The sequence below is a fragment of the Mya arenaria genome, chromosome 13 (assembly GCF_026914265.1).
Source record: "Mya arenaria isolate MELC-2E11 chromosome 13, ASM2691426v1".
NCBI lineage: Eukaryota > Metazoa > Mollusca > Bivalvia > Myida > Myidae > Mya > Mya arenaria.
This window is the reverse complement of record NC_069134.1, coordinates 27,230,180-27,254,808: the sequence shown is the minus strand read 5'-3', so window position 1 is coordinate 27,254,808 and position 24,629 is coordinate 27,230,180. Positions and strand designations below refer to the sequence as shown.

At 39.0% G+C, this 24,629-nt stretch overlaps 4 protein-coding genes across 4 annotated transcripts; 2 read left to right on the top strand and 2 right to left on the bottom strand.

Moving 5' to 3' along the window:
• The first annotated feature begins 2,353 nt into the window (after positions 1-2,353).
• LOC128213948 (uncharacterized) lies at positions 2,354-5,226 on the top strand. The gene is made up of 2 exons (XM_052920069.1): positions 2,354-2,492; positions 2,709-5,226. The coding sequence occupies exon 2, from the start codon at positions 2,715-2,717 to the stop codon at positions 4,848-4,850; it is 2,136 nt and encodes a 711-aa protein (XP_052776029.1). The 5' UTR covers positions 2,354-2,492; positions 2,709-2,714; the 3' UTR covers positions 4,851-5,226.
• Positions 5,227-8,039: 2,813 nt separating this feature from the next.
• LOC128213963 (nuclear nucleic acid-binding protein C1D-like) lies at positions 8,040-13,394 on the bottom strand. Its single transcript, XM_052920105.1, has 5 exons — positions 13,190-13,394; positions 11,364-11,430; positions 10,633-10,688; positions 9,501-9,651; positions 8,040-8,522 (listed from the first exon to the last, which is right to left on the bottom strand). The coding sequence occupies exons 1-5, from the start codon at positions 13,325-13,327 to the stop codon at positions 8,362-8,364; spliced, it is 573 nt and encodes a 190-aa protein (XP_052776065.1). The 5' UTR covers positions 13,328-13,394; the 3' UTR covers positions 8,040-8,361.
• A 974-nt stretch (positions 13,395-14,368) lies between these two features.
• Positions 14,369-16,185, bottom strand: LOC128213959 (palmitoyltransferase ZDHHC21-like). The gene has a single exon (XM_052920096.1). The coding sequence runs from the start codon at positions 16,000-16,002 to the stop codon at positions 15,040-15,042; it is 963 nt and encodes a 320-aa protein (XP_052776056.1). The 5' UTR covers positions 16,003-16,185; the 3' UTR covers positions 14,369-15,039.
• Positions 16,186-16,953: 768 nt separating this feature from the next.
• On the top strand, positions 16,954-20,114 carry LOC128215176 (probable cyclin-dependent serine/threonine-protein kinase DDB_G0292550). Its single transcript, XM_052921888.1, has 3 exons — positions 16,954-17,498; positions 18,182-18,928; positions 18,959-20,114. Exons 1-3 carry the CDS (start codon positions 16,954-16,956, stop codon positions 20,112-20,114), a joined length of 2,448 nt encoding a protein of 815 aa, XP_052777848.1.
• The last annotated feature ends 4,515 nt before the right edge of the window (positions 20,115-24,629 follow it).

Below are 24,629 nucleotides of genomic sequence, written 5' to 3'. Positions count from 1 at the left end.
TTTGCCAAGAAAACGGTGTCGATACCATATCTTTTTACGGGTTCGTCATATTTAAATATGTATTGATACACGTGTTCAACACTAAAAAATTCAGGTCATAATCACCATTTTTTTAAAACTAGCAATTTTTGATGGAATTATGGCCCCCTTTGATCTTAGAATTTACCGAAACTCGGTGTCGCAGCAATAATGTATGATATGTAGACAGGATTCAAATAATGTTTGGAAATCGTTACAGTACATTACTGTTCAGTACAAGACCAAACGTGACACCCTTGACTCAGCAAGTGCATGTAACGTACGTTCCTACCAATGATGAAATTAGGATAAGTGAAATAAAAGTGGATATATAATATACAGTAAAACTGCGATCGCTCGAGGACTTCGGGTACCGAGCAAAACCCCCGAGGGAACCGATGTTTCGAACAACCCGAATTTCAATTTTCCAGTCTGTTATGAAATATCTTTCAGTGTTTTTAAGTTTGAAGGCGTCAAACCGACTGTTTAATAAGACACCAATTATGTGTTGCGTTGTGGAAATCGCTCATATGTTCAAAGGCTGTCGTATACTAAATGTATAATAAATATAAATGTAAAAGAAATACCAATAAATGAATAAATAGAAATGTTTATTTTTACAAAATTGCCATATTGTGAAGCAAAGTGACAAGAAGGAATTCTTTTCAGAGATTTCGATATTGGATCGATATTGTAGTGTTTATTCATATTATTATTACTCATTTACATTTCTCACAATTAGCTTCTCGTCATTAACTTCTCATAACTATCGTCTCAAATGCCCTTATCAACTAATAGCAGTCATGCGTAAACAGTGATAAACGGTTTTTCACACCATATCAAATTGCCTTTCAACTGTCATTGCAATTTTTTCAACTTGCGAAAATTTAAACACCTAGCAATTATTTGTTTATTTTGGAACACGCGTTCGGGAAAAAGTGTGAAATTATGACCTCGACGGAGCCATAAGGTTTTGTGCATGATTTGTGTACTTGGGACTGACTATATTGCTCGACTCCTCGACATATTTAGGTTTCGATGCAGCGTAGGTATATTTTATATGAAAATAGAGGTTCGGGACCGAGCTCCTTCCTCGAGGAACCGCCGGTTCTCGAATGACCGCTTGTTCAAACGACCGCAGTTTTTACTTAATATTATTCCTATTCGTGGTAGCGGTTGTTGTAGTGGTAGCAGTAGTAGTAGTAGTAGTAGTAGCAGTAGCAGTAGCAGTAGCAGTAGCAGCAGCAGCAGCAGCAGCAACAGTAGTAGTAGTAGTAGTATTAGTAGTAGTAGTAGTAGTAGCAGTAGCAGTAGCAGTAGCAGTAGCAGTAGCAGTAGCAGTAGTAGTAGCAGTAGCAGCAGTAGCAGCAGCAGCAGCAGCAGTAGTGGTAGAAGTAGTAGTAGTTTTAGTAGTTGTGGTGGTGGTGGTGTCTTGGTGGTAGTGGTGGTGGTAGTGGTGAGGGTAGTGGTAGTAGCAGTAGTGGTGGTGTGGGTAATGTGGTCCTGGTGGCAGAAGTGGTGATGGTAGTGGTGGAGCTAGTGGTAGTGTTAGTGGTGATGGTAGTGGTGGTGGTAGTGATGATGTTAGTGGTGGTGGTGGTGGTATTGATGTTTGATGTGGTGGTGGTGGTAGTGTTGGCAATAGTAGTGGAAGTGGTAGTGGTGGTAGAGGTAAAAGTAGTAGTGGTAGTAGTAGTAGCGTTGGTGGTAGTGGTAAAGGAGGTAGTGGTTGTGGGAGTGGTTGGGGTAGTTGTAGTGGTGGTAGTAGTGGAAGTAGTAGTGGTGGTAGTTATGGTTGGGGTAGTTGTGGTGGTAGTAGTAGTGGTAATAGTAGTGATTGTGGTAGTAGCAATAGTGGTAGTGGTGGTGGTGATGGTGGTGGTGGTGGTTGAAGTGATATGTGGAAGAAACGGTAGTAGTGGATGTAGTGGTAACAGTTTTAGTGTTCATACTTTTGGTAGTGGTTGTGCTAGTGGTGATTGTGGTGGTCGAAGTAGAAGTAGTTGTAGAAGTATTAGCACTAGCAGCAGCAGCAGCAATAGTAACATCAGCTGCAGCACCATTAGAAGAGCAGCAGCCGCAGTAGAAGTAGAATAAATAGTATATTGTTGTTGTAGTAGTATTAGTAGCAGCAGCAGCAGCAGTAGGAACAGCAGCAGTACCAGCACTTTTAGCAACAGCACCATCATCACCATTAGAAGGAGCAGTAGCAGTAGTACAATATGTAATAGTGGAGTATATCGGAGCAAAGTATAGTTTCGATATAAAGTATTTAAAAATAAAATACTACTATTATCAATTGTACACAAACCAGAAGTACGTATATATGGAACTTCCCTATTAATATGCGTATTGGGTGAAAAAGAAACTGTTGATCTGATTGTCATTTTATGATTTTTGGGGATGGATTTCTTATTTAAATTTCAAGCAGACTAACGGAATTTATACATTGTTACACAAAGCTTTTATAAACAGTATGTTTTTAATTTATATAGATACGGTATGGTTTGATTAAATTAGACAGTTTGAAAGCGAAAGTGGACATGAACGGGAATTTCCCCAAAATGTTGATATTACTTGCAGAAACATAAAGTTGTTCGTCATATCAAACTATATTAAACAATTTTTTCTCTATAAAAGATGGATTATACTTTGTTACATGAACATATATCATAATCATTGTTTCTCAGTGAAAGATGGAGAACCCGCCCGACTTTTACCGGATCATGTCCCTCCGCCTGTCCAGGGCGTTAAGCGACATTGGCGTCAACAGGTGGATGGTGAGGAGAAGAAGGGGAACTTTCCTCATGATAGAGGCGAGCGAGACGATCGATGATAAACTACAAGGACATGATGGTACTAGATTCATTTTCGGGAGTCAGTCAGAGGGAACAACTACACCGGGACTAAACTCCGATATTGACACATTATTCTGCTTAAACGACTTCAACATCATGTCATCCTGGTCTGAATGGGAAGCCGGTAGGCGAAACATGCTGATGGTGAAGGAGGAAACGTGCTCTCCACAACATTATCTTCTACAGAGGATTAGACATGACTCACCTGAACCAGTCATACATTCAAGACATGTATTCCATGTAGTTGACATTAAAGGCCGTTTATTATATGCCAACACAGAATTCGGAAATCTCGCCAAAAAACAAGCAATAGAAAATAACTGGCACTACTACTCGAGTGGCCCATCTCATAGCAGTTCTAAAATGTATGACCTTGTGTACGCGTTGTTGTGTAGGTCTCTTCCGCTAGAATGCCACGGGTGGTTTGAACGGCCGAGGCCCGGACACTGGCCGACACCGGAACTGTTAAGAGATGTAAAGGAGTGTGGGTGTTTTCTGGTTCCAGATGGATACTTTGACAGCCGTGTCAAATATGTTGAATGGAGAATTTCTCCTAGTCTTATTGAGAGAACACTGATGTTCAGCATGAAAACATTACAGCTTAAATGTTATGTGGTTCTGAAGATTCTAAAATCACACGTCATTAACCCATTTTTATATAATGAAGGTAAGCTGACAAGTTTTCACTGCAAAACTGCCCTGCTTTTCGCCGCGGAAAGATTGCCATCCGGAATGTGGACAGAACATCGCCTGATGGAATGTATTGTGTATTGTTTGAAACTGTTGCTAGGGTGGACGAATACCGGTATGTGTCCGCACTATATTGTAGCAGGCGTGAATCTTTTCCATGGAAAATTTACCAATCGGCAACTAGCAAAACTTTCTAAGATCCTTTCAAACATCATTGACACTCACTTAGCAATTCTCGCGTGTATACAGGCAGACGATTTGGGCTACCGGATGTTGAGCACAAATATCAGAACTGTTCGCTACAGTAAAGGGTTACACATATCGATAAACAATAGTTTATGTAGGTGGCTAAGTTTATATGCTTTCCACAATCATCAATGTGATCTTACGTATACTTTGAGAAAGACAACTGATTTGACATCTGAACAAATATGTAGATTCCTTGTCATGTACTTTGATACAATGCATGAACATGCACAGGAGTTACCGATGTATTTAAGTAATATATTTTTCATCAATATTTCGAAACAAATTCTAAGTATTATGGCATCAGCTGGTGCATCATTTTGTATACAAAATGGTTGTGTTGTTCCTAGAAATATACTGTCCCTTTTTGAAAGTTCCCTAGATACGGATGTAGCGTCATCAAGACTAAAGTTGGCTTCTTTTCTCGTCTGTTATAATGAGCTTGAAAGAGCAGCGGACGTTCTGAATGATGTTGAACGTAGATATGACGACAGCGTGCAAGCTGTATGTGCATGTGGAAGAATGGATCCGTTAGATACAGAACATAACAAACCACTGTGCACTTCCGGTGTTGTTGATATCGATGATGTTCTCTTAACGAACAAAACCGCGTTATGTGTTCGCTACTTGAGAAAGGAGGTGTTCTGTGCACCACCGATATTACACTACGAGATGGTGAGAGGAAAAGGCGAGGATATCAATCATAGAAACATTAGGGAATGTGTTTGGATGAACTGGGCCGTGGTTGACGCTCTGCCTTACCTCTACTACCTGCAATACCTGACGTTCCGTGGTCTCGGCCAGCAAGGAAGACAACTACAAGTATTCAACAACTTACTGAACTGCTTCCTTGACGACAACCTTCGTTCCCATATCTACCACCCGGAGACGTGTGCCAACCTGATAGGGCACTGCCTGGAGATGGGGGGCAAACCGGAGTTGGCGTTACAACTGTACAGGATATCCGTCGGCCGTTTGCCTAGGAACAACGCGGCGCATTGGCATATTTACAGACTGATTCATGGCATCGAGATTTAGATAGGACAATTTACAGTGACTATATATATTACATAGATATATAATAACAAATGATATTCACGCATTCTTTCATCCTATAGCGATTGTTACAATACCAACTGCATAATTATCATATTACATTATGTATATTTATACTTCGCATTATAATCATCATCAATATTATTATTATTAATATTATTATTAATGTAGTTGTTGTTGTTGTTGCTTGCTGTAGCTTAAAATGACGGATATATTTTAATCAACACTCAAACGTTAACGTTTCATGTTCTATATATGGCTATGAATGTGGTAACATTTTATGACTCATCAACAATATGATACGAGAATAAAATCAGTCTGGCATTAAACTCTCCAAATGTCTTAAAATTGAATTAACATAAAATATTGAACTCTTAAACAGGTGTAATCAAGATGTTTTGTTGTTAATCAACACTTGAATACGTGGCAAAATATGGACACCAGTAATGGTTTCTGTACAGGCAAAGGACTCGAGAGTGCTTCTGTAAGCTAATAGCTTTCGTCACAATCGAGCTAAAAGAAATTGGTATAACATGAACTAAAATGTTACATTTCAGTAAGCGGTAGTAATTGGATTGCACACGAGTACGAGTGTGGTTTATTTTCAAACAAGTTAACCAAGAGTTCCTGTTCGTGAATGTTTCGTAGGAAATATTATGTGGACTCCTGATACAAGTCTTTTAAGCACTGTAAGCGGATAAGGGGACAACTCTGGGGTACATTTTGCCTGACCTAGGACTAGTCATGGTTAAACTGTAAACCGTTACAAGTATTGGCACTATGCCAAATTGGCATTTATGTCACAAGTCCGAGATATCATTAACTATGAAAAGTTAAATATTCTATGGTCCTTCAGAATCATGAAATTTTGAACATAATTACCATTAAGTCGATGCTTGGGAGCATTAAAGCTGCACTCTCACAGATTGAATGTTTTGACAATTGTTTAAAGGAGACAATTTTGGGCGAAAATGCATAGAAACCGGTGATAAACAACTGCTGACCAAAATTCAGATTGCAGGTTTTGATATTTACCTGGGAAAAAAATGATGTTTTATGCATTTTTCTTAAAGCGTTAGTAATGCTTTTAGCCAGAAAAAACGTTTCGAACGTAAAAACTGCGATCAGATCTAATGTAAGCAGTCATTATAACACTGGTTAACAAATATTTACCCAAAATTGGCTCATTCAAAAAACAAACAAGAGCTGTCACAGAGACAGCGCGCTCAACTATTCCGCCGCGTTTTGGTGTATGGATTGAAAGGTTTTGGCGAAACATGCATGGATCACTGTTAGAATAGATTTCAATGTAATACAGGATGTGCTGAGATATTTACATTAATTGAATTGGAAAATATTTGAGGTGGTACGCAAACTTTAACATAAATTCTAAGAAGAAAAAGGGGAATAATATTGTCAAAATGCTTGCTACAGTGACCTCCTCCTGTGTACAGGTTGGGGGCATATTGGTGAACAAGCGTGCGAAGTTTCAAAGCCAGATGTCAATGGACTTTGAAAATATTTGAGGTGGTACGGAAACTTTAACGTAAATTCTTAGTCGAAAAAGGGACAGAATTCTGTCAAAATGCTTAATACAGTGACCTTCTCCTATGTACAGGTTAAGGGCATGACGGTGAACAAGCGTGCGAAGTTTCAAAGCCAGATGTCAATGGACTTTAAAAATATTTGAGGTGGTACAGAAACTTTAACGTAAATTCTAAGTAGCAAAATGGGCATAATTCTGTCAAAATGCTTGATACAGTGACCTTCTCCTGTGTACATGTTGGGGGCATGACGGTATACAAGCGTGCAAAGTTTCAGAGCCAGATGTCAATGGACTTTAAAAATATTTGAGGTGGTACGGAAACTTTAACGTAAATTCTAAGTAGCAAAAGGGGCATAATTCTGTCAAAATGCTTGATACAGTGACCTCCTCCTGTGTATAGGTTTGGGGCATGATGGTGAACTAGTGTGCAAAGTTTCAAAGCCAGATGTCAATGGACTTTAAAAATATTTGAGGTGGTACGGAAACTTAAATTCTAAGTAGCAAAAGGGGCATAATTTTGTCAAAATGTTTGATATAGTTACCTCCTCCTGTGTATAGGTTTGGGGCATGATGGTGAACTAGTGTGCAAAGTTTCAAAGCCAGATGTCAGTGGACTTTGAAAATATTTGAGGTGGTACGCAAACTTTAACGTAAATTCTAAGTCAAAAAAGGGGCATAATTTTGTCAAAATGTTTGATAGAGTTACCTCCTCCTGTGTACAGGTTTGGGGCATGATGGTGAACAAATGTGCAAAGTTTCAAAGCCATTTGTCAATGGACTTTGAAAATATTTGAGGTGATACGCAAACTTAAACATAAGTGGTTACGCCGACGCTCGAGTGACTAGGATAGCTCTCCTTATTCTCTTAATAGTCAAGCTAAAAAGTATAAAAAAAAAAGTTGTCAAAACAGGTTTTCTGTGAGAGTGCAGCGTTAAAGGTATTGTTCATATAACTGAATAGGTCTTAATGACTCTTGAACATAGAATACCGCTTTCATCGGTACTAGGTTGACTGTTTTGCACTTGTCACTGTTGTCAATCAACCAGAAACAGTCCCTAATAGGATGGAATGAATATAAACCAGTTTAAACCACCAGTGAATTTCTTTATCGCTGACAGTTTCATGTTGGTCACCCAAATATGTTATTTTTAATGAAATATTTTGTTTTGTATTAATATTTTCCAACATATTGCTGGCACAAGTACATGAAACAACCATTAATTTGTTTAAAGCCTAGTTTAAGCCTTCTATAACTGACCCCCCCCCCCCCAATCCCCCACAAATCGGTGTAGTTTTGAAGGTTTCATCACAATATTAGACCCTAAATGGCCCTAAGCCAATAAACCAATATACAGGAAATTGGCCCCTACTGTGACACCAGTGCAATAAGCAGAAGATGCACAGCAGGGGATTATCATGCCAAACATTTCATAAACTAGGCCTTTAAGGGGAGATGAATTTAATATGCATTCTTAAGCAGTGCACTTTCTCTCATTGTCATCTATATACCTAGTTTGATTCCAATGCCATAAATAGTTTAAAAGTTATATAATACATATTCCGAACAGGGGTGTGACGGACAGATGGACAAAGCAGCGACTATCTGCTCGCCATTAGGGGAGCATTAAAACCATTTATATATTTTTCTTTCATGAAACTTTAATACAACAGGTGTGTTGACTATAACAATATAGCTCAAATGTTACCCAATTCATGATTATTTTCTGGTGTCGCTGGTGTCGCGTTCCAGAGACATAAAGATACCTAGTGTATGCATCTTGAAATTAATGTTCGTGCAATCCAATAAACGCCTCTGCCAACAATAGCAGTCTCTACATTTGTAAATGGTTCAATATGGGTGGTCCAATATGGGTGGTCCAGTATGGATGGGTGGTCCAATATGGGTGGTCCAATATGGGTGGGTGTGGGTGGGTGGTCCAATATGGTCAACTAGGATTCATGTTCATATATCGCTTTGGTGTGTGCGGCTTTTTCATGTGTTTATCTGTCTTCTTCTTTTTTTCACACGATCCATCATCACTTCTGGACTTTCTTTTTCCCCTGCTAGGCGAAGGGCTCTCAGCTTCCACGGGATTTGTCGGGCTGCCTGCAAAAACATTTTAACCTTTTATGTATGTATTCTTAATTAGATATTTTCCTAAAGATAAAGTTTTTTAAATAAAGCAGACTCGCAAAAATTGAAGTCATCAACTTTTTTGCAACAGCCTTTAATTTTGTAAATATAGTTAAATAATCATGACCATGAATAAACATAATCAAGAATAAAATCACAAATTTAGTTCGGTGTTGTAAGGCTAATAGTTAACAAATGGCTCAGAACCTTAAGCTCGTCTTTTCTTTTTGTTTTGTTGTTGTTCAGTAAAACATAGGGAATAGCTAGAAGCAATTGTCAATTGTGGCAATGTGTGAACCAAACAGTCGGGTTCCCATTTAATTGGTGCAGATGGTCGGATTCCTAAAGAACCAACTGCAGGGGCGGGACTAGGCCTTGAGTTAGAGGAGGCGTAACTTAGGGGTGTAACCTTTTTGACATGTGCCCCTTCCTCAGAAATGTATATGGCGTTAACGTTTGTATTTGAATTTCGGTTACTCCCCTGAGAGAAATTAAAAAAAATCTAAAGTAAAATGTTCATTAGACCGCATTTCTTTAGTTTTGTTCTCTGATATTGACATAAAAAGTAAGCTCAAACGCTTTATAGGTGAAGGGGGTAGGGGTGCATCAATTCGGTAATGAACCGGTATCTTGAGCATATATTTTAATTTTGTTTTCTGATATTGACATAAAAAGTAAGCTCAAACGCTTTATAGGTGAAGGGGGTAGGGGTGCCTTAATTCGCTAATGAACCGGTATCTTGAGCATATATTTTAATTTTGTTTTCTGATATTGACATAAAAAGTAAGCTCAAACGCTTTATAGGTGAAGGGGGTAGGGGTGCCTTAATTCGCTAATGAACCGGTATCTTGAGCATGTATTTTAATTTTTGTTTTCTGATATTGACATAAAAAGTAAGCTTGGACAATTTAAGTGAGTTTTGAGGATGCACCCCTTAATCCGGTAGTTTACCAGTCTCCTGATCCTGTTCATTGTCCTGTTTCTGTGCAGCCTGCCACAATGCGCTCTTGATGAAGCGTGTTGACGCCGTAACGTTCAACTTCGGGGCTTTCTCCTTGTCCTGAACTTCCTTTACGCGGTTCATGTAGCCGCGGATACGATCCTGCAGGATACAAATGACATACATGGTGATATTAGTTCCGCTATAGAAGTTTTAACTGGCTCAACTAGGTATTTGTAAAAGCATCCCCAATTAATATCCAATTTTAGTTCAATTACATTCCTCATTAATCTTTCAAAGGCTCTTGAAAACAAATACAGATAACATGTACATTAACATCCATTTATGGATTTAAATCATTTTATTACTGTTTGTAAGCAGACATTTAATTATATTCGATTATTCACAGTATAAGCTAGTTTATGATTTAATGATGATCTAATTTAAAATCTTCGTAAACAAAAAACCCCCATTTCATTGAAACATTCAAAAGAATGTTAAATCTTATTGTCTTTTAAACTTTTATTTCAGTATCATTGAAAACCATATTGCTGGCTGATGAATTTTACGTGAAATAAATGATCGAAAATACTTTACAGATAACGTATACGAGATTGCCGGACACACGCACATACACACACATGCCTACCATAATCTTATGCCTTTGTCTTTTGGCAGGCGATAACAAGAGGCCCATGAGGGCCTATGCTCTACTGACATGGCTCTTGTGGTCATTTTCAATCCAGAGCATGTTTTGTGTTTAGGTTGGCTGAAAACATTGCGTGTCAACATCTGAGGACAGCAACTGTCGTAAGCAGATTAGTTGCATGAACTACTTTAATATGTGCCAAGTAAAGGTCATCTGAGGAGAAGAAAAATGCTTTCACGGGCCATAATATAGGCATGCATGGGCGGATCTTGCTGATTTTCAAAAGGAACCGAGCTCTGATGGATATCTAAACAGTAAATACTGTACAAGTTTTATCTGAAGACTGCATCGTGTTCACAAGCAATTGTTTACAGATGCACTGAAGCACAGACACATTGATGCACATACAACGTACACATTACCATCGCATAAGCTCTTCTGGCCTTTGGACTATGATCATAATTTAATCTGAATAATAAGGACATACTTCATACCAGTTCTTGTTTGATGCCATGATCCTTTGGGTTGACTCCACAAACATTCAAGTACACTGAAACAAATATTTCAATTTTAAACAAGTTTTTTTTCTAATCTGATGCATTACCAAATCTATGATTAAGTACAGAGATGGAATCAAGTATATGATAGCTTATAGGTGCTTGATTGTGATTCAGCTTAAAGCTGCTTGATGTAATTCAGCTAATATTTGCTCAGTTGCAATTCAGCTGCTTGCTGCTTGATAGTGATTCAGCTTATAGCTGGTTGATTGTAATTCAGCTTATAGCTGGTTGATTATAATTCTCCTTTTAGTTGCTTGATTGTGATTCAGCTTACAGCTGCTTGATTGTAATTCAGCTCATAGCTGCTTGATTGTGATTCAGCTTATAGCTGCTTGATTGTAATTCAGCTTATAGTTGCTTGATGGCGATTCAGCTAACAGCTGCTTGATTGTAATTCAGCTCATTGCTGCTTGATTGTAATTCAGCTGCAGGCTGCAGGATTGTAATTCAGTATAAAGCCACTTATACAATAATGAGCATACCAATAGAGCTGTATTGTTAGAAAAACAATATTAACATTTTGATTTGTTTCTTTGATTTTCTTTTACAATAATGTACATCTTTGATTTTGAATAGAAGTGCATACATTTGTAAGCAAGTAGTCAGATTCCAGAGCAAACAGTTAAAATTTTACACAATTACACTATAATAAAATGCATTCTTACTCCAAAATAATGAATTGATTGAATAGGCAGCCACAAGGTCAAGCTTTGCTTTGTCCAAACTACTGAGCTGAAAAAGAGATTACTAAGTTAAAAATACATGTCATACAGGAAGCTAGTCAAAATGTCCCCAAGGCTCATTAGGAACCAACACTATAAATTCATAATGAGTAAGTTTAATGCAATCATCTTGGCTTAATGTTCATATAACTTTTATTTCTTGGTGTGTGTGGGGATTGAAATGTTTATCAGACTTCTTGACATGACCTCTAATTACTTTTGGTTTTGGTATTGTAGGGATTTGTTGACCACTATTTTTTAGGCCATTTTGACTGGATATGATTGTGAGACATACATCAGACATCGGGGAAACCAACAATCCGACAGTCCTGACCAGTAAATTTTGACAACTTCGGACTAAATTTAAAACATGGTAAATCTGTCTGATCACCAGTTTTCACGTCAAGATGCAAAAAAATAAAGATTTACCATTTATCTATTATCCAACATCGCTTGAAAGTACACTATTTGAAATTAAGAATAATTCATTTTGTTTCATAGAAAATCGCATTTTATCAGTGATTGCGTCAAAACTATTAGTTTACAAATCAGATGTCTTTTTCAGTCGTGTAGATGTCAGAATGTGTGAGCCATACACCATGCAGCATTCGCCTCCCTTTAAAAATGTATATTACTGTGTATATTCATTGTAGCACAATGTTTTGCAAAGCTAAAACAATATTATTTTTTTCATGAAGAGTATACTTTTTTAAAGGATTGTTCCAAATATTTTAAACAAAAATCTCATCGGAACATGTATCTTAATTCTGAAATCAGTACCAGTATGGTCCGAAAAATACACATTGCCAACAAATTACCAATCAAATATTGATTACAATAATTGCAAGTGTCGTCTAAATCTTATTTAGCAGCAAAACTGTCAGAAATAAATGGTTAACATCTTAATTCCTTGTTAATTAAGCAACAAAGGCTTTGAAAAATAATTACAAGTTTTAAAATGAAAATTGTTGGACTGGCAAATTTTTATTGTTGGACTGGCAAATTTTTATTTGGGCCGATAAAATATCGGAGGCTGTCGGTCCAAATGACCGTAATTTTAAATGAATTTTCGTGATATCTGTGAACTGGGGGTGAATATTGATGGAATATTAGCATAACACTGATATATCGAAGTAATTGTCAGTAAACAGGCTTACGTAAGCTTACATTGTACTTGTTATATCAAAGTCTGTACAACTCTACATTTCAAATTCATGTTGATTAAATTGCATTGTGACATTCAAGACATGAAAAGACAGATGCCAATGATTAGTACAAAAAAATCAGTTAGACGTGTTCTGGAATTGAAATTGATGTGAACATGAAATGACAACAATATGTTGTTTGCCTATTTGGCTTACTCTCAAAAATAAATTTATTTTGAGAAAGAGTTAATTAATCGTAGTCAAGCCAGCAGGAAATCAGAATGCACAACCGCATTGCAGGTCTTCTTTAAAAAGAAACCTTCAAACTTACAAAATAAGAAAGAAAAAAACAACATATGTCTAAAAGAGGTTAATATGAGGCATAGCCGGGTCGTTGTGTGATAATTGGCCCTTGTGCAGTGCTCATTATGTCCCTCGACTACATCTCAGGCCATTATGAGTCACTCAGGCCAATTATCAACTGCTGGCTATGCCATGTATTAGCCACTAATTGCTACTAATATCAATACATCGTTACTAAAACAAGACAAAACACAGTTATATTAAAATGATTCAAAATTTAAATATCTTTTAAGTTTAGTTAAATGGTTTTAGTTTCATTACTTCAGTATTTATCTCCACTTTTGACATTTTCAAGAGGGGCTCAAACTTATTCTCGACATCGGATAAAGCTGAATCAAACGCTGAAAGTTTTCCTCTTAACTCCTTCGGTACATCGGAGCCTTTTTCGGCGTCAACCATTGTATATCTTATAAATAATACACTAATTTCTAAAATTCACATGTCTCTCGCCTTGGTGACTCTGATCATTTACACAAGCGTTTAGAGAACTCTGACTTTTAAACCGAAAGAAAAATTAAGAACATCATAATCTGTACTAAAAAACACAGTGAGCTCCCCTTACAAGTTGGCACAAGCGAGAGCATGATAACACTGGCTCCGAATTCATATGTGATATTTGTTAGGTTAATTTACCTGAAAAATTCATCATATACGTCATTGAAAAATATCTCCTCGCTGTATTTAAAATTATGTTCACGGCTTATCAAAGATCTTAGAATGCCTTTCATTCAATTGTTTGATGATTCCAAGTTGCCAGATGGAACATCATTTTGGAAAACTTGGATGACGAAAAGGTATGTTATAAAGACCGCAAAGTAAATCAAATCTTGGACTTACAAACGAGCATGGTCCTACAATCAATCGTGATTCGATAAACGGATATGACTTGTCTATTTATAGACATGTTACCAACAAGAGGGCATGTTTTTTTGTTTTGTTTTTTCTTAAATGATTCCCACGCTACGATGAAGTCATTTCTTTTGTTTATTGCAGCTGCAACGAGTATCATGCGAGTATAATGCATTTAGATATTAATGATAAATCTTTATTGCCTCCATTCTCTGAAGTTATACATAACACGCAAAACGGTAGTATATATACAGCAGTTATATGAATGATAAATACACAATGACAAGGTACAATTCTGAAAAAGGACAAAAAAATCAGTGATAAGTTTTAAAGGGGCACACTGAAAGTTTTTAATTGAAGATTTTTGTTCAAAGATTAATATTTTTCCTTAAATGCTTATCAATAAAATATGGCGTTTTATTTGTGAAAAAAAAACAACAACTGTGAACTTATCAAAACATATTTATTCTTACTGCAAACAAAGAAATAAAAATATCAACTTTATGAACTACTCTTTAATTCCATTGAAGTTACTTCCCCTTGATCAAAACTAAACTTGTTACGTTAGAATCAGAAGTGTTGCCAAAATGTACATTCGAAATTAACCGTAACAACTCAATTATCTCCGGCAAGCTTCGGGATAGCTTCGTCAATTCTGTTCGATACTGGCCGAGATGTTCTGAATGTGCATTTAATTTATAAATAATAACCTTTTTTGTATCCACCTAGATTGTGCCCCTTTCACATCGATTGTCAAATAATTGCTTTACAGTCGCTATATATTTTGTTAATTGAACTTGTGCAACAACTAGTTGAAAAAGTCTTAATTTTACAAAGGTTATTTCTTTTATCAAATCATAAATTATGACATTTTCAGTTTCTTTGTTTTATTTTAAGCAGTTACAATGCAAATCAATACATTTTGTGTTTTTCAACATAAAATTGCGTCTGGCTTATTTAATTAACATGATTCACAATGAATTTCGAACAAGCACAATGGTTTGATTCTTGGATACTAATGAAATAATTACATATACCATCTACTTCACATAATATATACATAGACTGGTGCCCTCATTCTTTGTTCTCTAAAAAGTTACTTTTAGCAAAAATTAACCCAGGGTACCGGTCTTGTTATAAATGTAAAGTCATCAACAAATTAATGCACAAATACTTTTTTTTTTAAAAAGCCATCAACTGATTTATTTGTAAAATACTAATAATCATGGCCAATACTTTAATTAATACTCATTTTTTTTTATTCAGTCAAATTTGCTACCTATTCTACAATAGTTCGTCTCCGTGGCGAGGTCCCACAACGGAAGTAATAGGGAGACGAGGGAGCGGGTATTAAACACCTGCCGGAAGTTGGCGAAGTAGCCTCCTTTTGAGTAGCGCGTGATTCCAAATTTAGCCTCAAATGTCGTCTGCCCTTTTAATACAATCATCATCTGCCAAGCAAAAAATCCAAAAGCGACCATCATGGCGGCCAGACTGACGTACAGAAGGACGAACAATCCCATAAAACGGTAAGTGGGGAGTTGCCCTCGGAACAGTCCTATTAAAGTGTTGAAAAATAGCACCAAAAAGGTCTGTGGTCCTTGGAATTGTATATGGTACAAGTAATTCAAATATTTCGCCAATAACAATAAACCATAGAATGTTCCAATACCCATGAATAATGTGAAATATATGAAGTAGATGTGGTTTTCCCGGCCAATGCAGACTCCCATAAAGAAACAGTGATGGTCGCGCTTAACGATACACTCTTCGCACAGGTAGCAGTGGTGGGAGCGGACCGGAACCTGCATATCGCACGGGAGGCAGAACCGCTCACGGCCCCGCCTGCTTACCGGAACTGCTGATTCGCGACCGTTCCTGTGAGCTTTCGATGTCTTGCTTTCTTTCACTTCACTGGCAGTTTTCTGTCCTCCATTTTGTAATGACGTAGAATCCGTTATTGTCGGGATCTTTTTAATGCCGGTTTTAGTCGCGATACAGGTGATGTAGTTTCCAATGGCCCCTATAAATATGTACCAGATGGCCAATCGATGCCAAAACACGGCGGTTGTACTGTAGCAACCCGGCACGATGTGGAAGAAACTCACGTACGTCACTATGAACGTCACCGTCAACATGTACACGGCACAGAAAACGTTCGCAAGCGCCTGAAGACGCATACTGCGTGATACACTTTTCTTGAATATAACATGTAAAACTCCCATATTTGCTTCTATGTCTTCAATGCATGTATAGTTACTACTGGATTAGACGATTTCAGTTAATAGCTTTTAACTAATTATAGCTATACTTGTTTTCGAGTTAATAAGTTCATTAGTCCAGTAGAACATTAAACACAGCCTTTGCAAAGTTTAAAGTAAAGCTATTTCATGTTATGATCTGCTTTCCGTTTTATGTATACATGTATTTACTTCTGGGTTTGATGAGCACTGTTTGGCAATCAATCGATATCCATATTGAATTAGGATCAAGCGGGTATTAACTTGACGTTTTGAATATAAGCTTAGATCAATAATTCGTAAGGTCATATTCAACTAATATTTGAATTTTGTTTGGTGGCAACGAGTTTAAACCAAATTAGAACAAAGTGAAGCAACACTTTAAGGTTATAGATATAAGGAGGGAAATGTTGTGTGTGTTTTTTTTTCTAAATAAAAAGTTATCGCCGGTAAGCGCATTGGTATTGCAAGCATAAATCCATCAATATACGTACAATTACAAAATATTTTCGAACTATGCTGAAAATGCCATGAAATTTAATAGCACCAACAGGCCAACACCATACCACCACCAACAACACCACCAATAACACATACACTAACAACAACAGCACCAAAACCATAAAAATCATTATCACCACCACCTCCACTAACAATAACAAAACCAACACCAACATAAGAACAACTAAGCAAACACTGAGAACATGCTATGAATATGTTTAAGTCATAAACAATTTTAATATATGGGGTCACTGTTCTGGCGGTCAAGCTCGACAACTGGTTCACTTTTTGCTAGCATTACTTTAATTTTGTCATAAGTGAAATTATAGCTCAAACGATCAGAGATCCGAGCCAGTGTAACTGAGGTCGTAGGTTCTAACCCCCAAGAGGGCGCACATATTCCGCCCAGGTCTACTTTTCCTGTCGAACGGCGACATGACGTACAACGACACTTTGAACAACGACCCTTCGAACAACGACATGAGGAACAACGACATGGCGGACAACGACATGTCGAACAACGACATGGCGAACAACGACATGAGGAACAACGACATAATCATCAACGACATGACACACACCGACATGACGAACAACGACACGAGGAACAACGACACGAGGAACAACGAGATGGCGAACAACGACACGAGGAACAACGACATGAGGAACAACGACATGAGGAACGTCGACACGAGGAACAACGACATGACGAACAACGACACGAGGAACAACGACACGAGGAACAACAACATGGCGAACAACGATACGAGGAACAACGACATGGCGAACAACGACACAAGGAACAACGACACGAGAAACACCGACATGGCGAACAACGACACAAGGAACAACGACACGAGAAACAACGACACGAGGAACAACGACACGAGGAACAACGACATGGCGAACAACGACACGAGGAACAACGACACGAGGAGAAATGGTACGAAGAACAACGCATCGAGGAACAACGACACGAGGTGAAATGACTCGAAGAACAAACACAATACCAACAACGACACAAGGATAAACGACACGAGGAGTAGTTACATGAGAAACAACGACATAACCACACAACGACACGAGGAATAACGACACGGGAACAACGGCATGACCATCAACGACTCGAGAAGAATCGCCACAAAGACAACGCGACGAGGAAGAACGAGATGTCAAACAACGACCCGAAATAAGTCGGTCATCAGTCCAGTTCAGTTCAGCGACCGGATTCAGAAAATCTCTTTTTTTTTAATTTTCTATTTAACGACAATATACGGTATTTTAGCGAACAGACATAAACTAATGATATCAATGTGGCGCAATAATTCGGTTGTCGACATTTAATTGTGTTAGCAATATCTAATTCATAACACTGCATCCGAACGCAGTGCAATCTGATTTACTTCACATCCTATATAATATACGCCCTGCTACACCTATATGAAATATCTAGCATATTAGTCTTATTGGACGCAGTGGGAGGGAAATATTTCAAACAAAAGTGTCTCAATCCTTTAAAGGGAATAACTTATTAGCTCTTCTAGGTGGAAATTAGTTATATTATGACTGGAACAATATTGTATGCGTTCGAAATCAGGTGGTCATTGAAAATAATGACGTGCTTTCGAAACGTGTCTTTCTCTTGATTTATATATAAAACGAGGAACGACACGAGGAACAACGACACAAAGGAAAACGACACAAGGAACAACGACACAAGGGAAAACGACACAAGGGACAACGACACAAAGGAAAAAGACACAAGGGACAACGACACAAAGAACAACGACACAAGGAACAACGACACAAGGGACAACGACACAAGGGAAAACGACACAAAGAACAACGACACAAAGAACAACGACACAAGAGACAACGACACAAGGGACAACGACACAAGGAACAACGACACGAGGAACAACGACACGAGGGACAACGACACGAGGGACAACGACACGAGGGACAACGACACAAGGAACAACGACACAAGGAACAACGACACAAGGGACAACGACACAAGGGAAAACGACACAAGGGACAACGACACAAGGGACAACGACACAAGGGACAACGACACAAGGGACAACGACACAAAGGAAAACGACACAAGGGACAACGACACAAGGGAAAACGACACAAGGGACAACGACACAAGGAACAACGACACAAGGGACAACGACACAAGGGACAACGACACAAGGAACAACGACACAAGGGAAAACGACACAAGGGACAACGACACAAGGGAAAACGACACAAGGAACAACGACACGAAGAACAACGACACAAGGGAAAACGACACAAGGGACAACGACACAAGGAACAACGACACAAAGAAGAACGACACAAGGAACAACGACAGGAGGAGCAACGACAGGAGGAGCAACGTCACGAGGAACAACGACACAAAGTAAAACGACACAAGGAACAACGACACAAGGAACAACGACACAAGGAACAACGACAGGAGGAACAACGACAGGAGGGACAACGACAGGAGGAAGAACGACACAAAGAACAACAATACAAAGGAAAACGACACAAGGAACAACGACAGGAGGAACAACGACACAAGGAACAACGATACAAAGGAAAACGACACAAGGAACAACGACACAAGGGACAACGACAGGAGGGACAACGACAGGAGGAACAACGACACAAGGAACAACGACACGAGGGACAACGACACGAGGGACAACGACACGAGGAACAACGACACAAGGAACAACGATACAAGGAACAACGACACGAGGAACAACGACACGAGGAACAACGACACAAGGAACAACGACACAAGGGACAACGACACGAGGGACAACGACACGAGGGACAACGACACGAGGAACAACGACACGAGTAACAACGACACGAGGAACAACGACACGAGGAACAACGCCTCGAGGAACAATGCCACGAGGTCCAATGACACGAGAAACAATAACACGAGGAACAACGACACGAGGAACAACGACACGAGGAACAACGACACGAGGAACAATGACACGAGGAACAACGACACGAGGTCCAATGACACGAGGAACAATGACACGAGGACGTCAACTCGAGAAACAAAGACATGTCAAACCACGAGACGGAACAACCAAACAAGGAACATCGACACGAGAAACAACGACACGAGGAATAAAGACACAAATGATAACGACACGAGAAACAACGACACGAGGAATAAAGACACAACTAATAACGTCACGAGAAACAACGTCACAATGACAACGACCTGCGGAACAAATACGCGGCAAACCACGAGACGGGGAACAACGGAACAAGGAACATTGACACAAGGAACAACGACTCAAGAAACAACGTCACACGGACAACGACACCAGGAAATAATACACGGCAAACCACGAGACGGGGAACATCGGCACGAGGACAAGCAACACGAGGAAAAACGAAGCGACGAGCAACCACATGAGGAAAAAAACGACACAACGAACCACGAAACGAGGAGCAACGACACGAGGAACAGCAACACGTGGTACATTGTCACAAGGAAATACGAAACGAGGAATAACGGCACAAGAAACAACGGCACGAGCAACAGCGACACAAGCAACAGCAACACGAGGTAAATTAACACGGTGAACAACGAACAAGGAACTTCCAAGACACAACGACACGACGAACGACGATTCGATGAACAGCGACGCGACAATCCACGGGACGAGGAACAATTAAAAGGGGGAAACGAGACAACGACACGAGTAACACTGAGACGAGAAACAACGAAGAGAAGAACATAGACAAAACACACAACGAAACAACGAACTATGACATACGTAACAACAAAGTTAGAAACAACGACAAAGCATACAGCCAAACATTGACACGAGGAACAATAACACGAGGGACAATAATACAAGGAACAGCGAAACCAAATACGCCTGACATCAGTTTATCGACCGGATTTTAAAAGACAAATCCGTCAATATTTTAATAATTAAATGAAACACTTAATATAGCGAATAAAGATAAACGCTAAGGAGTAAAAATTATACCAATGGGGCTCATTAATTGGGTGTCGACATTTAATTATTGTCGCAAAAGGTGCGTCATAACTCAGCATCCAACATAACTTACCCGTGAAAATGACATATCCGTCCACTGATAAGTTACAAACATGATGATGGACGCAGTGCAGTCTAATTATAATCATAACCTAATATACGCTTTGACATACTTATGAAAGATCGCTCGCATGAGTTAGATCCCGACTCAAGAAACAACGTCACACGGACAACGACACCAGGAAATAATACGCGGCAAACCACGAGACGGGGAACATCGGCACGAGGACAAGCAACACGAGGAAAAACGAAGCGACGAGCAACCACATGAGGAAAAAACGACACAACGAACCACGAAACGAGGAGCAACGACACGAGGAACAGCAACACGTGGTACATTGTCACAAGGAAATACGAAACGAGGAATAACGGCACAAGAAACAACGGCACGAGCAACAGCGACACAAGCAACAGCAACACGAGGTAAATTAACACGGTGAACAACGAACAAGGAACTTCCAAGACACAACGACACGACGAACGACGATTCGATGAACAGCGACGCGACAATCCACGGGACGAGGAACAATTAAAAGGGTGAAACGAGACAACGACACGAGTGACACTGAGAGGATAAACAACGAAGAGAAGAACATAGACAAAACACACAACGAAACAACGAACTATGACATACGTAACAACAAAGTTAGAAACAACGACAAAGCATACAGCCAAACATTGACACGAGGAACAATAACACGAGGGACAATAATACAAGGAACAGCGAAACCAAATACGCCTGACATCAGTTTATCGACCGGATTTTAAAAGACAAATCCGTCAATATTTTAATAATTAAATGAAACACTTAATATAGCGAATAAAGATAAACGCTAAGGAGTAAAAATTATACCAATGGGGCTCATTAATTGGGTGTCGACATTTAATTATTGTCGCAAAAGGTGCGTCATAACTCAGCATCCAGCATAACTTACCCGTGAAAATGACATATCCGTCCACTGATAAGTTACAAACATGACGATGGACGCAGTGCAGTCTAATTATAATCATAACCTAATATACGCTTTGACATACTTATGAAAGATCGCTCGCATGAGTTAGATCCCAGGCGTCTGAATCATTGTCTGTCACTAAAATGTTGATTAAAACCATTTTGGGTACATAAAATGAGACAAACAACACATTTAAAGACATTTAGTGCATTTGATATACAAAAAAGATGCAAGTATGTGTGTAACTCAAACTTACCAGATTTCACGGTCGAGTCCAGTTTTATTCAAATTTCTCAACTGACATATAAACAATCCATTTTAAAATAAGTGACATGAAAAGGGGAGCCAATTACCTTTAAAATGGTATGCGATATGTTGGTATAACTATATTGTCTTCTGACAAACAAGCATAATTCAATGGCCCATTCTCGTCTTTTTCTTTTGTCGGAAACTGTACAGCAAATTCCAATCTTCAATGTGTTCCCGTGTAAACAGCACTATACACAGAAATATTAAAGTGATTTTATGCTTCTGTACATGTGTATAGATAAACTTAAACCCTTTCCGTAATATCACAAAATTACTAACACCACAATGTTAGACTGTATCAGCCTTCAAATTAAATCCACTTTAAAATTTGGTTTGACTTTGAGGCGGACATTTTCCTGACAAGCGCCCAGACATGTACATATAAACATCTTTGTACCGGCTTGAATGTGAGCCACATCACCGAGGATGGGTCAAGTACTATTCTTTGGAGGTGGATCAGAATCATCTGAGCGCGTATAACCCCCCCCCCCCCCCCACACACACACACACCTTTGCATGTTTGACAGTTAATCATTTGTCTCAAATTTTATGTAAACATGTATATACAGTATTGATTATTTTATTGTATGAACATTTATTTATAAAATATCATTAAATTAACTTCAAATTTATAACTACGTTAATCTTGATTATTCAATTCAAAAGCATACAATTATTCTTATGTGTTGTGTTTAAGGGAAATTGGAAGAAAGTTGATTCTTTTTACGCTTAGTCACTCTCGTTTGCTCGATGTTGCGTCGTGTCTTAAATAATTGAAGAAACCGAAGTACCAAGATAACATTGAATGCGGTGGTGACCACCAACAAAACTCACACACATCCATGCTGACGATCTAATCCGGTACGTTTCGGTGAGAAGCTCAACTCTGCGATAGCCAAAACCTGTTACTGAATTTAATATACTCGAATCTATCAAAAAAAATTGTGGAAAAACTGAAATGAGACAAATGTTGTCGATGTCAGACGAATCCTAAGCAAATATCAATAATGTGTTCAGAAGCATTTCTCAATGAACACTTACCAGTCTCCAAGTCATTTGGCCACTATAAATTATAATATTAATAGTACGCTACAAATTACAAAGTGCATAAAGAATAAAGGTTCTCTAATGGAACCAGTACACCAGTATTCCATACACTTGGGCAAACAAGGTTTAATGAATTGTCGTAGAGTATACCATGTTGCCCTTTCAAATGCATTAAACCATTTGCAGGTAGCTCTATGAATGTTAGACCGAGTTAATGCAATTTACCACAGTCCGTTGCTCTGATGGGCTGGAACATTAGTGGAATTAACGTGTTTTGTTGCTGTACTTTTTTCGATCATTGACATTAAGGACTAAGCCTTAATTCATAATACATTAAAGAAAAAATATTGATGTTGTGGACCAGTGAAAGCAACGGACGCGCCCTGATGATGCTGATCACTCTTGTCAAGGATCTTGCCGTGAGACCACATAAAATGATGATTCGTTCATTGGATTATCCACACCTATTTTCTCAAAAGTGCAAAAAAATAAGTTACTGCTTCAACCTTTTACAAAACACTCGTAAACTTATTCCCAAAACACATGCATTCTTATCAACAGGGCTTGACGGGTAGAAAATTTGGACACGGTTACCCGTCCGCACGATATAGTGTTATGCCCTTAAAACTTCAATAACGAGCGAAAGGGTTTCTGTTTCAGCCATTCGCGGTTAAAATCGACGTGTTTAAGTAACTGCACCCACAGTAAGAGTAAGTAAGAGTAATTTAAAGTAAACGCGAGCACTTCATCGCGAGTGTATAATTCAACTACGTAGGAAGTGGATGGTGTTCCATTTTAGTATTATGTTGTCAAGCACAACGTTCTATAACTAGAGTGGCGGTATAAGTGAAGAGCATTGTAATTTATCCGCACGTTAGTTATTGAACGGTTAAACTCCGCCTCTACACGTTAACGTTCCGACAAAGTGGTTAATAGAGAGTCGCAAATCTTAACCTGCACGGGTAAGTGGATGTGTTTACTTCTGTTAGTGCATTGCGTCATCAAGGCATGTGTCCTGGTACACATCAGAAATATAAGTACAATATTGCACAAGGTAAGTGATGTATGCGATAACATCGAAATTGTGCCTAAACGTGTAGCTTCGCAAAAATTTCGCGTTCACGTCGTTTTATAACGGCCGCCGAATACCTTTGAGCCTGTACGTGTAGCTACACGTACAAGTTCGCGTACACGTCGTGTTACGGCCTGCGGATACCTTGGTACCTGTACGTGTAGCTACAAGTATAAGTTCGCGTACACGTCGTGTTACGGCCTGCGGACACCTTGGTGCCTGTACGTGTAGCTACACGTACAAGTTTGCATAACATCGTGTTACGGCCGGCGGATACCTTGGTGCGCGTACGTGTAGCTACTCACACAAGTTCGCGTACACGTCGTGTTACGGCCGGCGGATACCTTGGTGCCTGTACGTGTAGCTACACGTACAAGTTCGCGTACACGTCGTGTTACGGCCTGCGGATACCTTGGTACCTGTACGTGTAGCTACACGTACAAGTTCGCGTACACGTCGTGTTACGGCCTGCGGATACCTTGGTACCTGTACGTGTAGCTACACGTACAAGTTCGCGTACACGTCGTGTTACGGCCTGCGGATACCTTGGTGCCTGTACGTGTAGCTACACGTACAAGTTCGCGTACACGTCGTGTTACGGCCTGCGGATACCTTGGTATCAAACGTCACAATCAAACA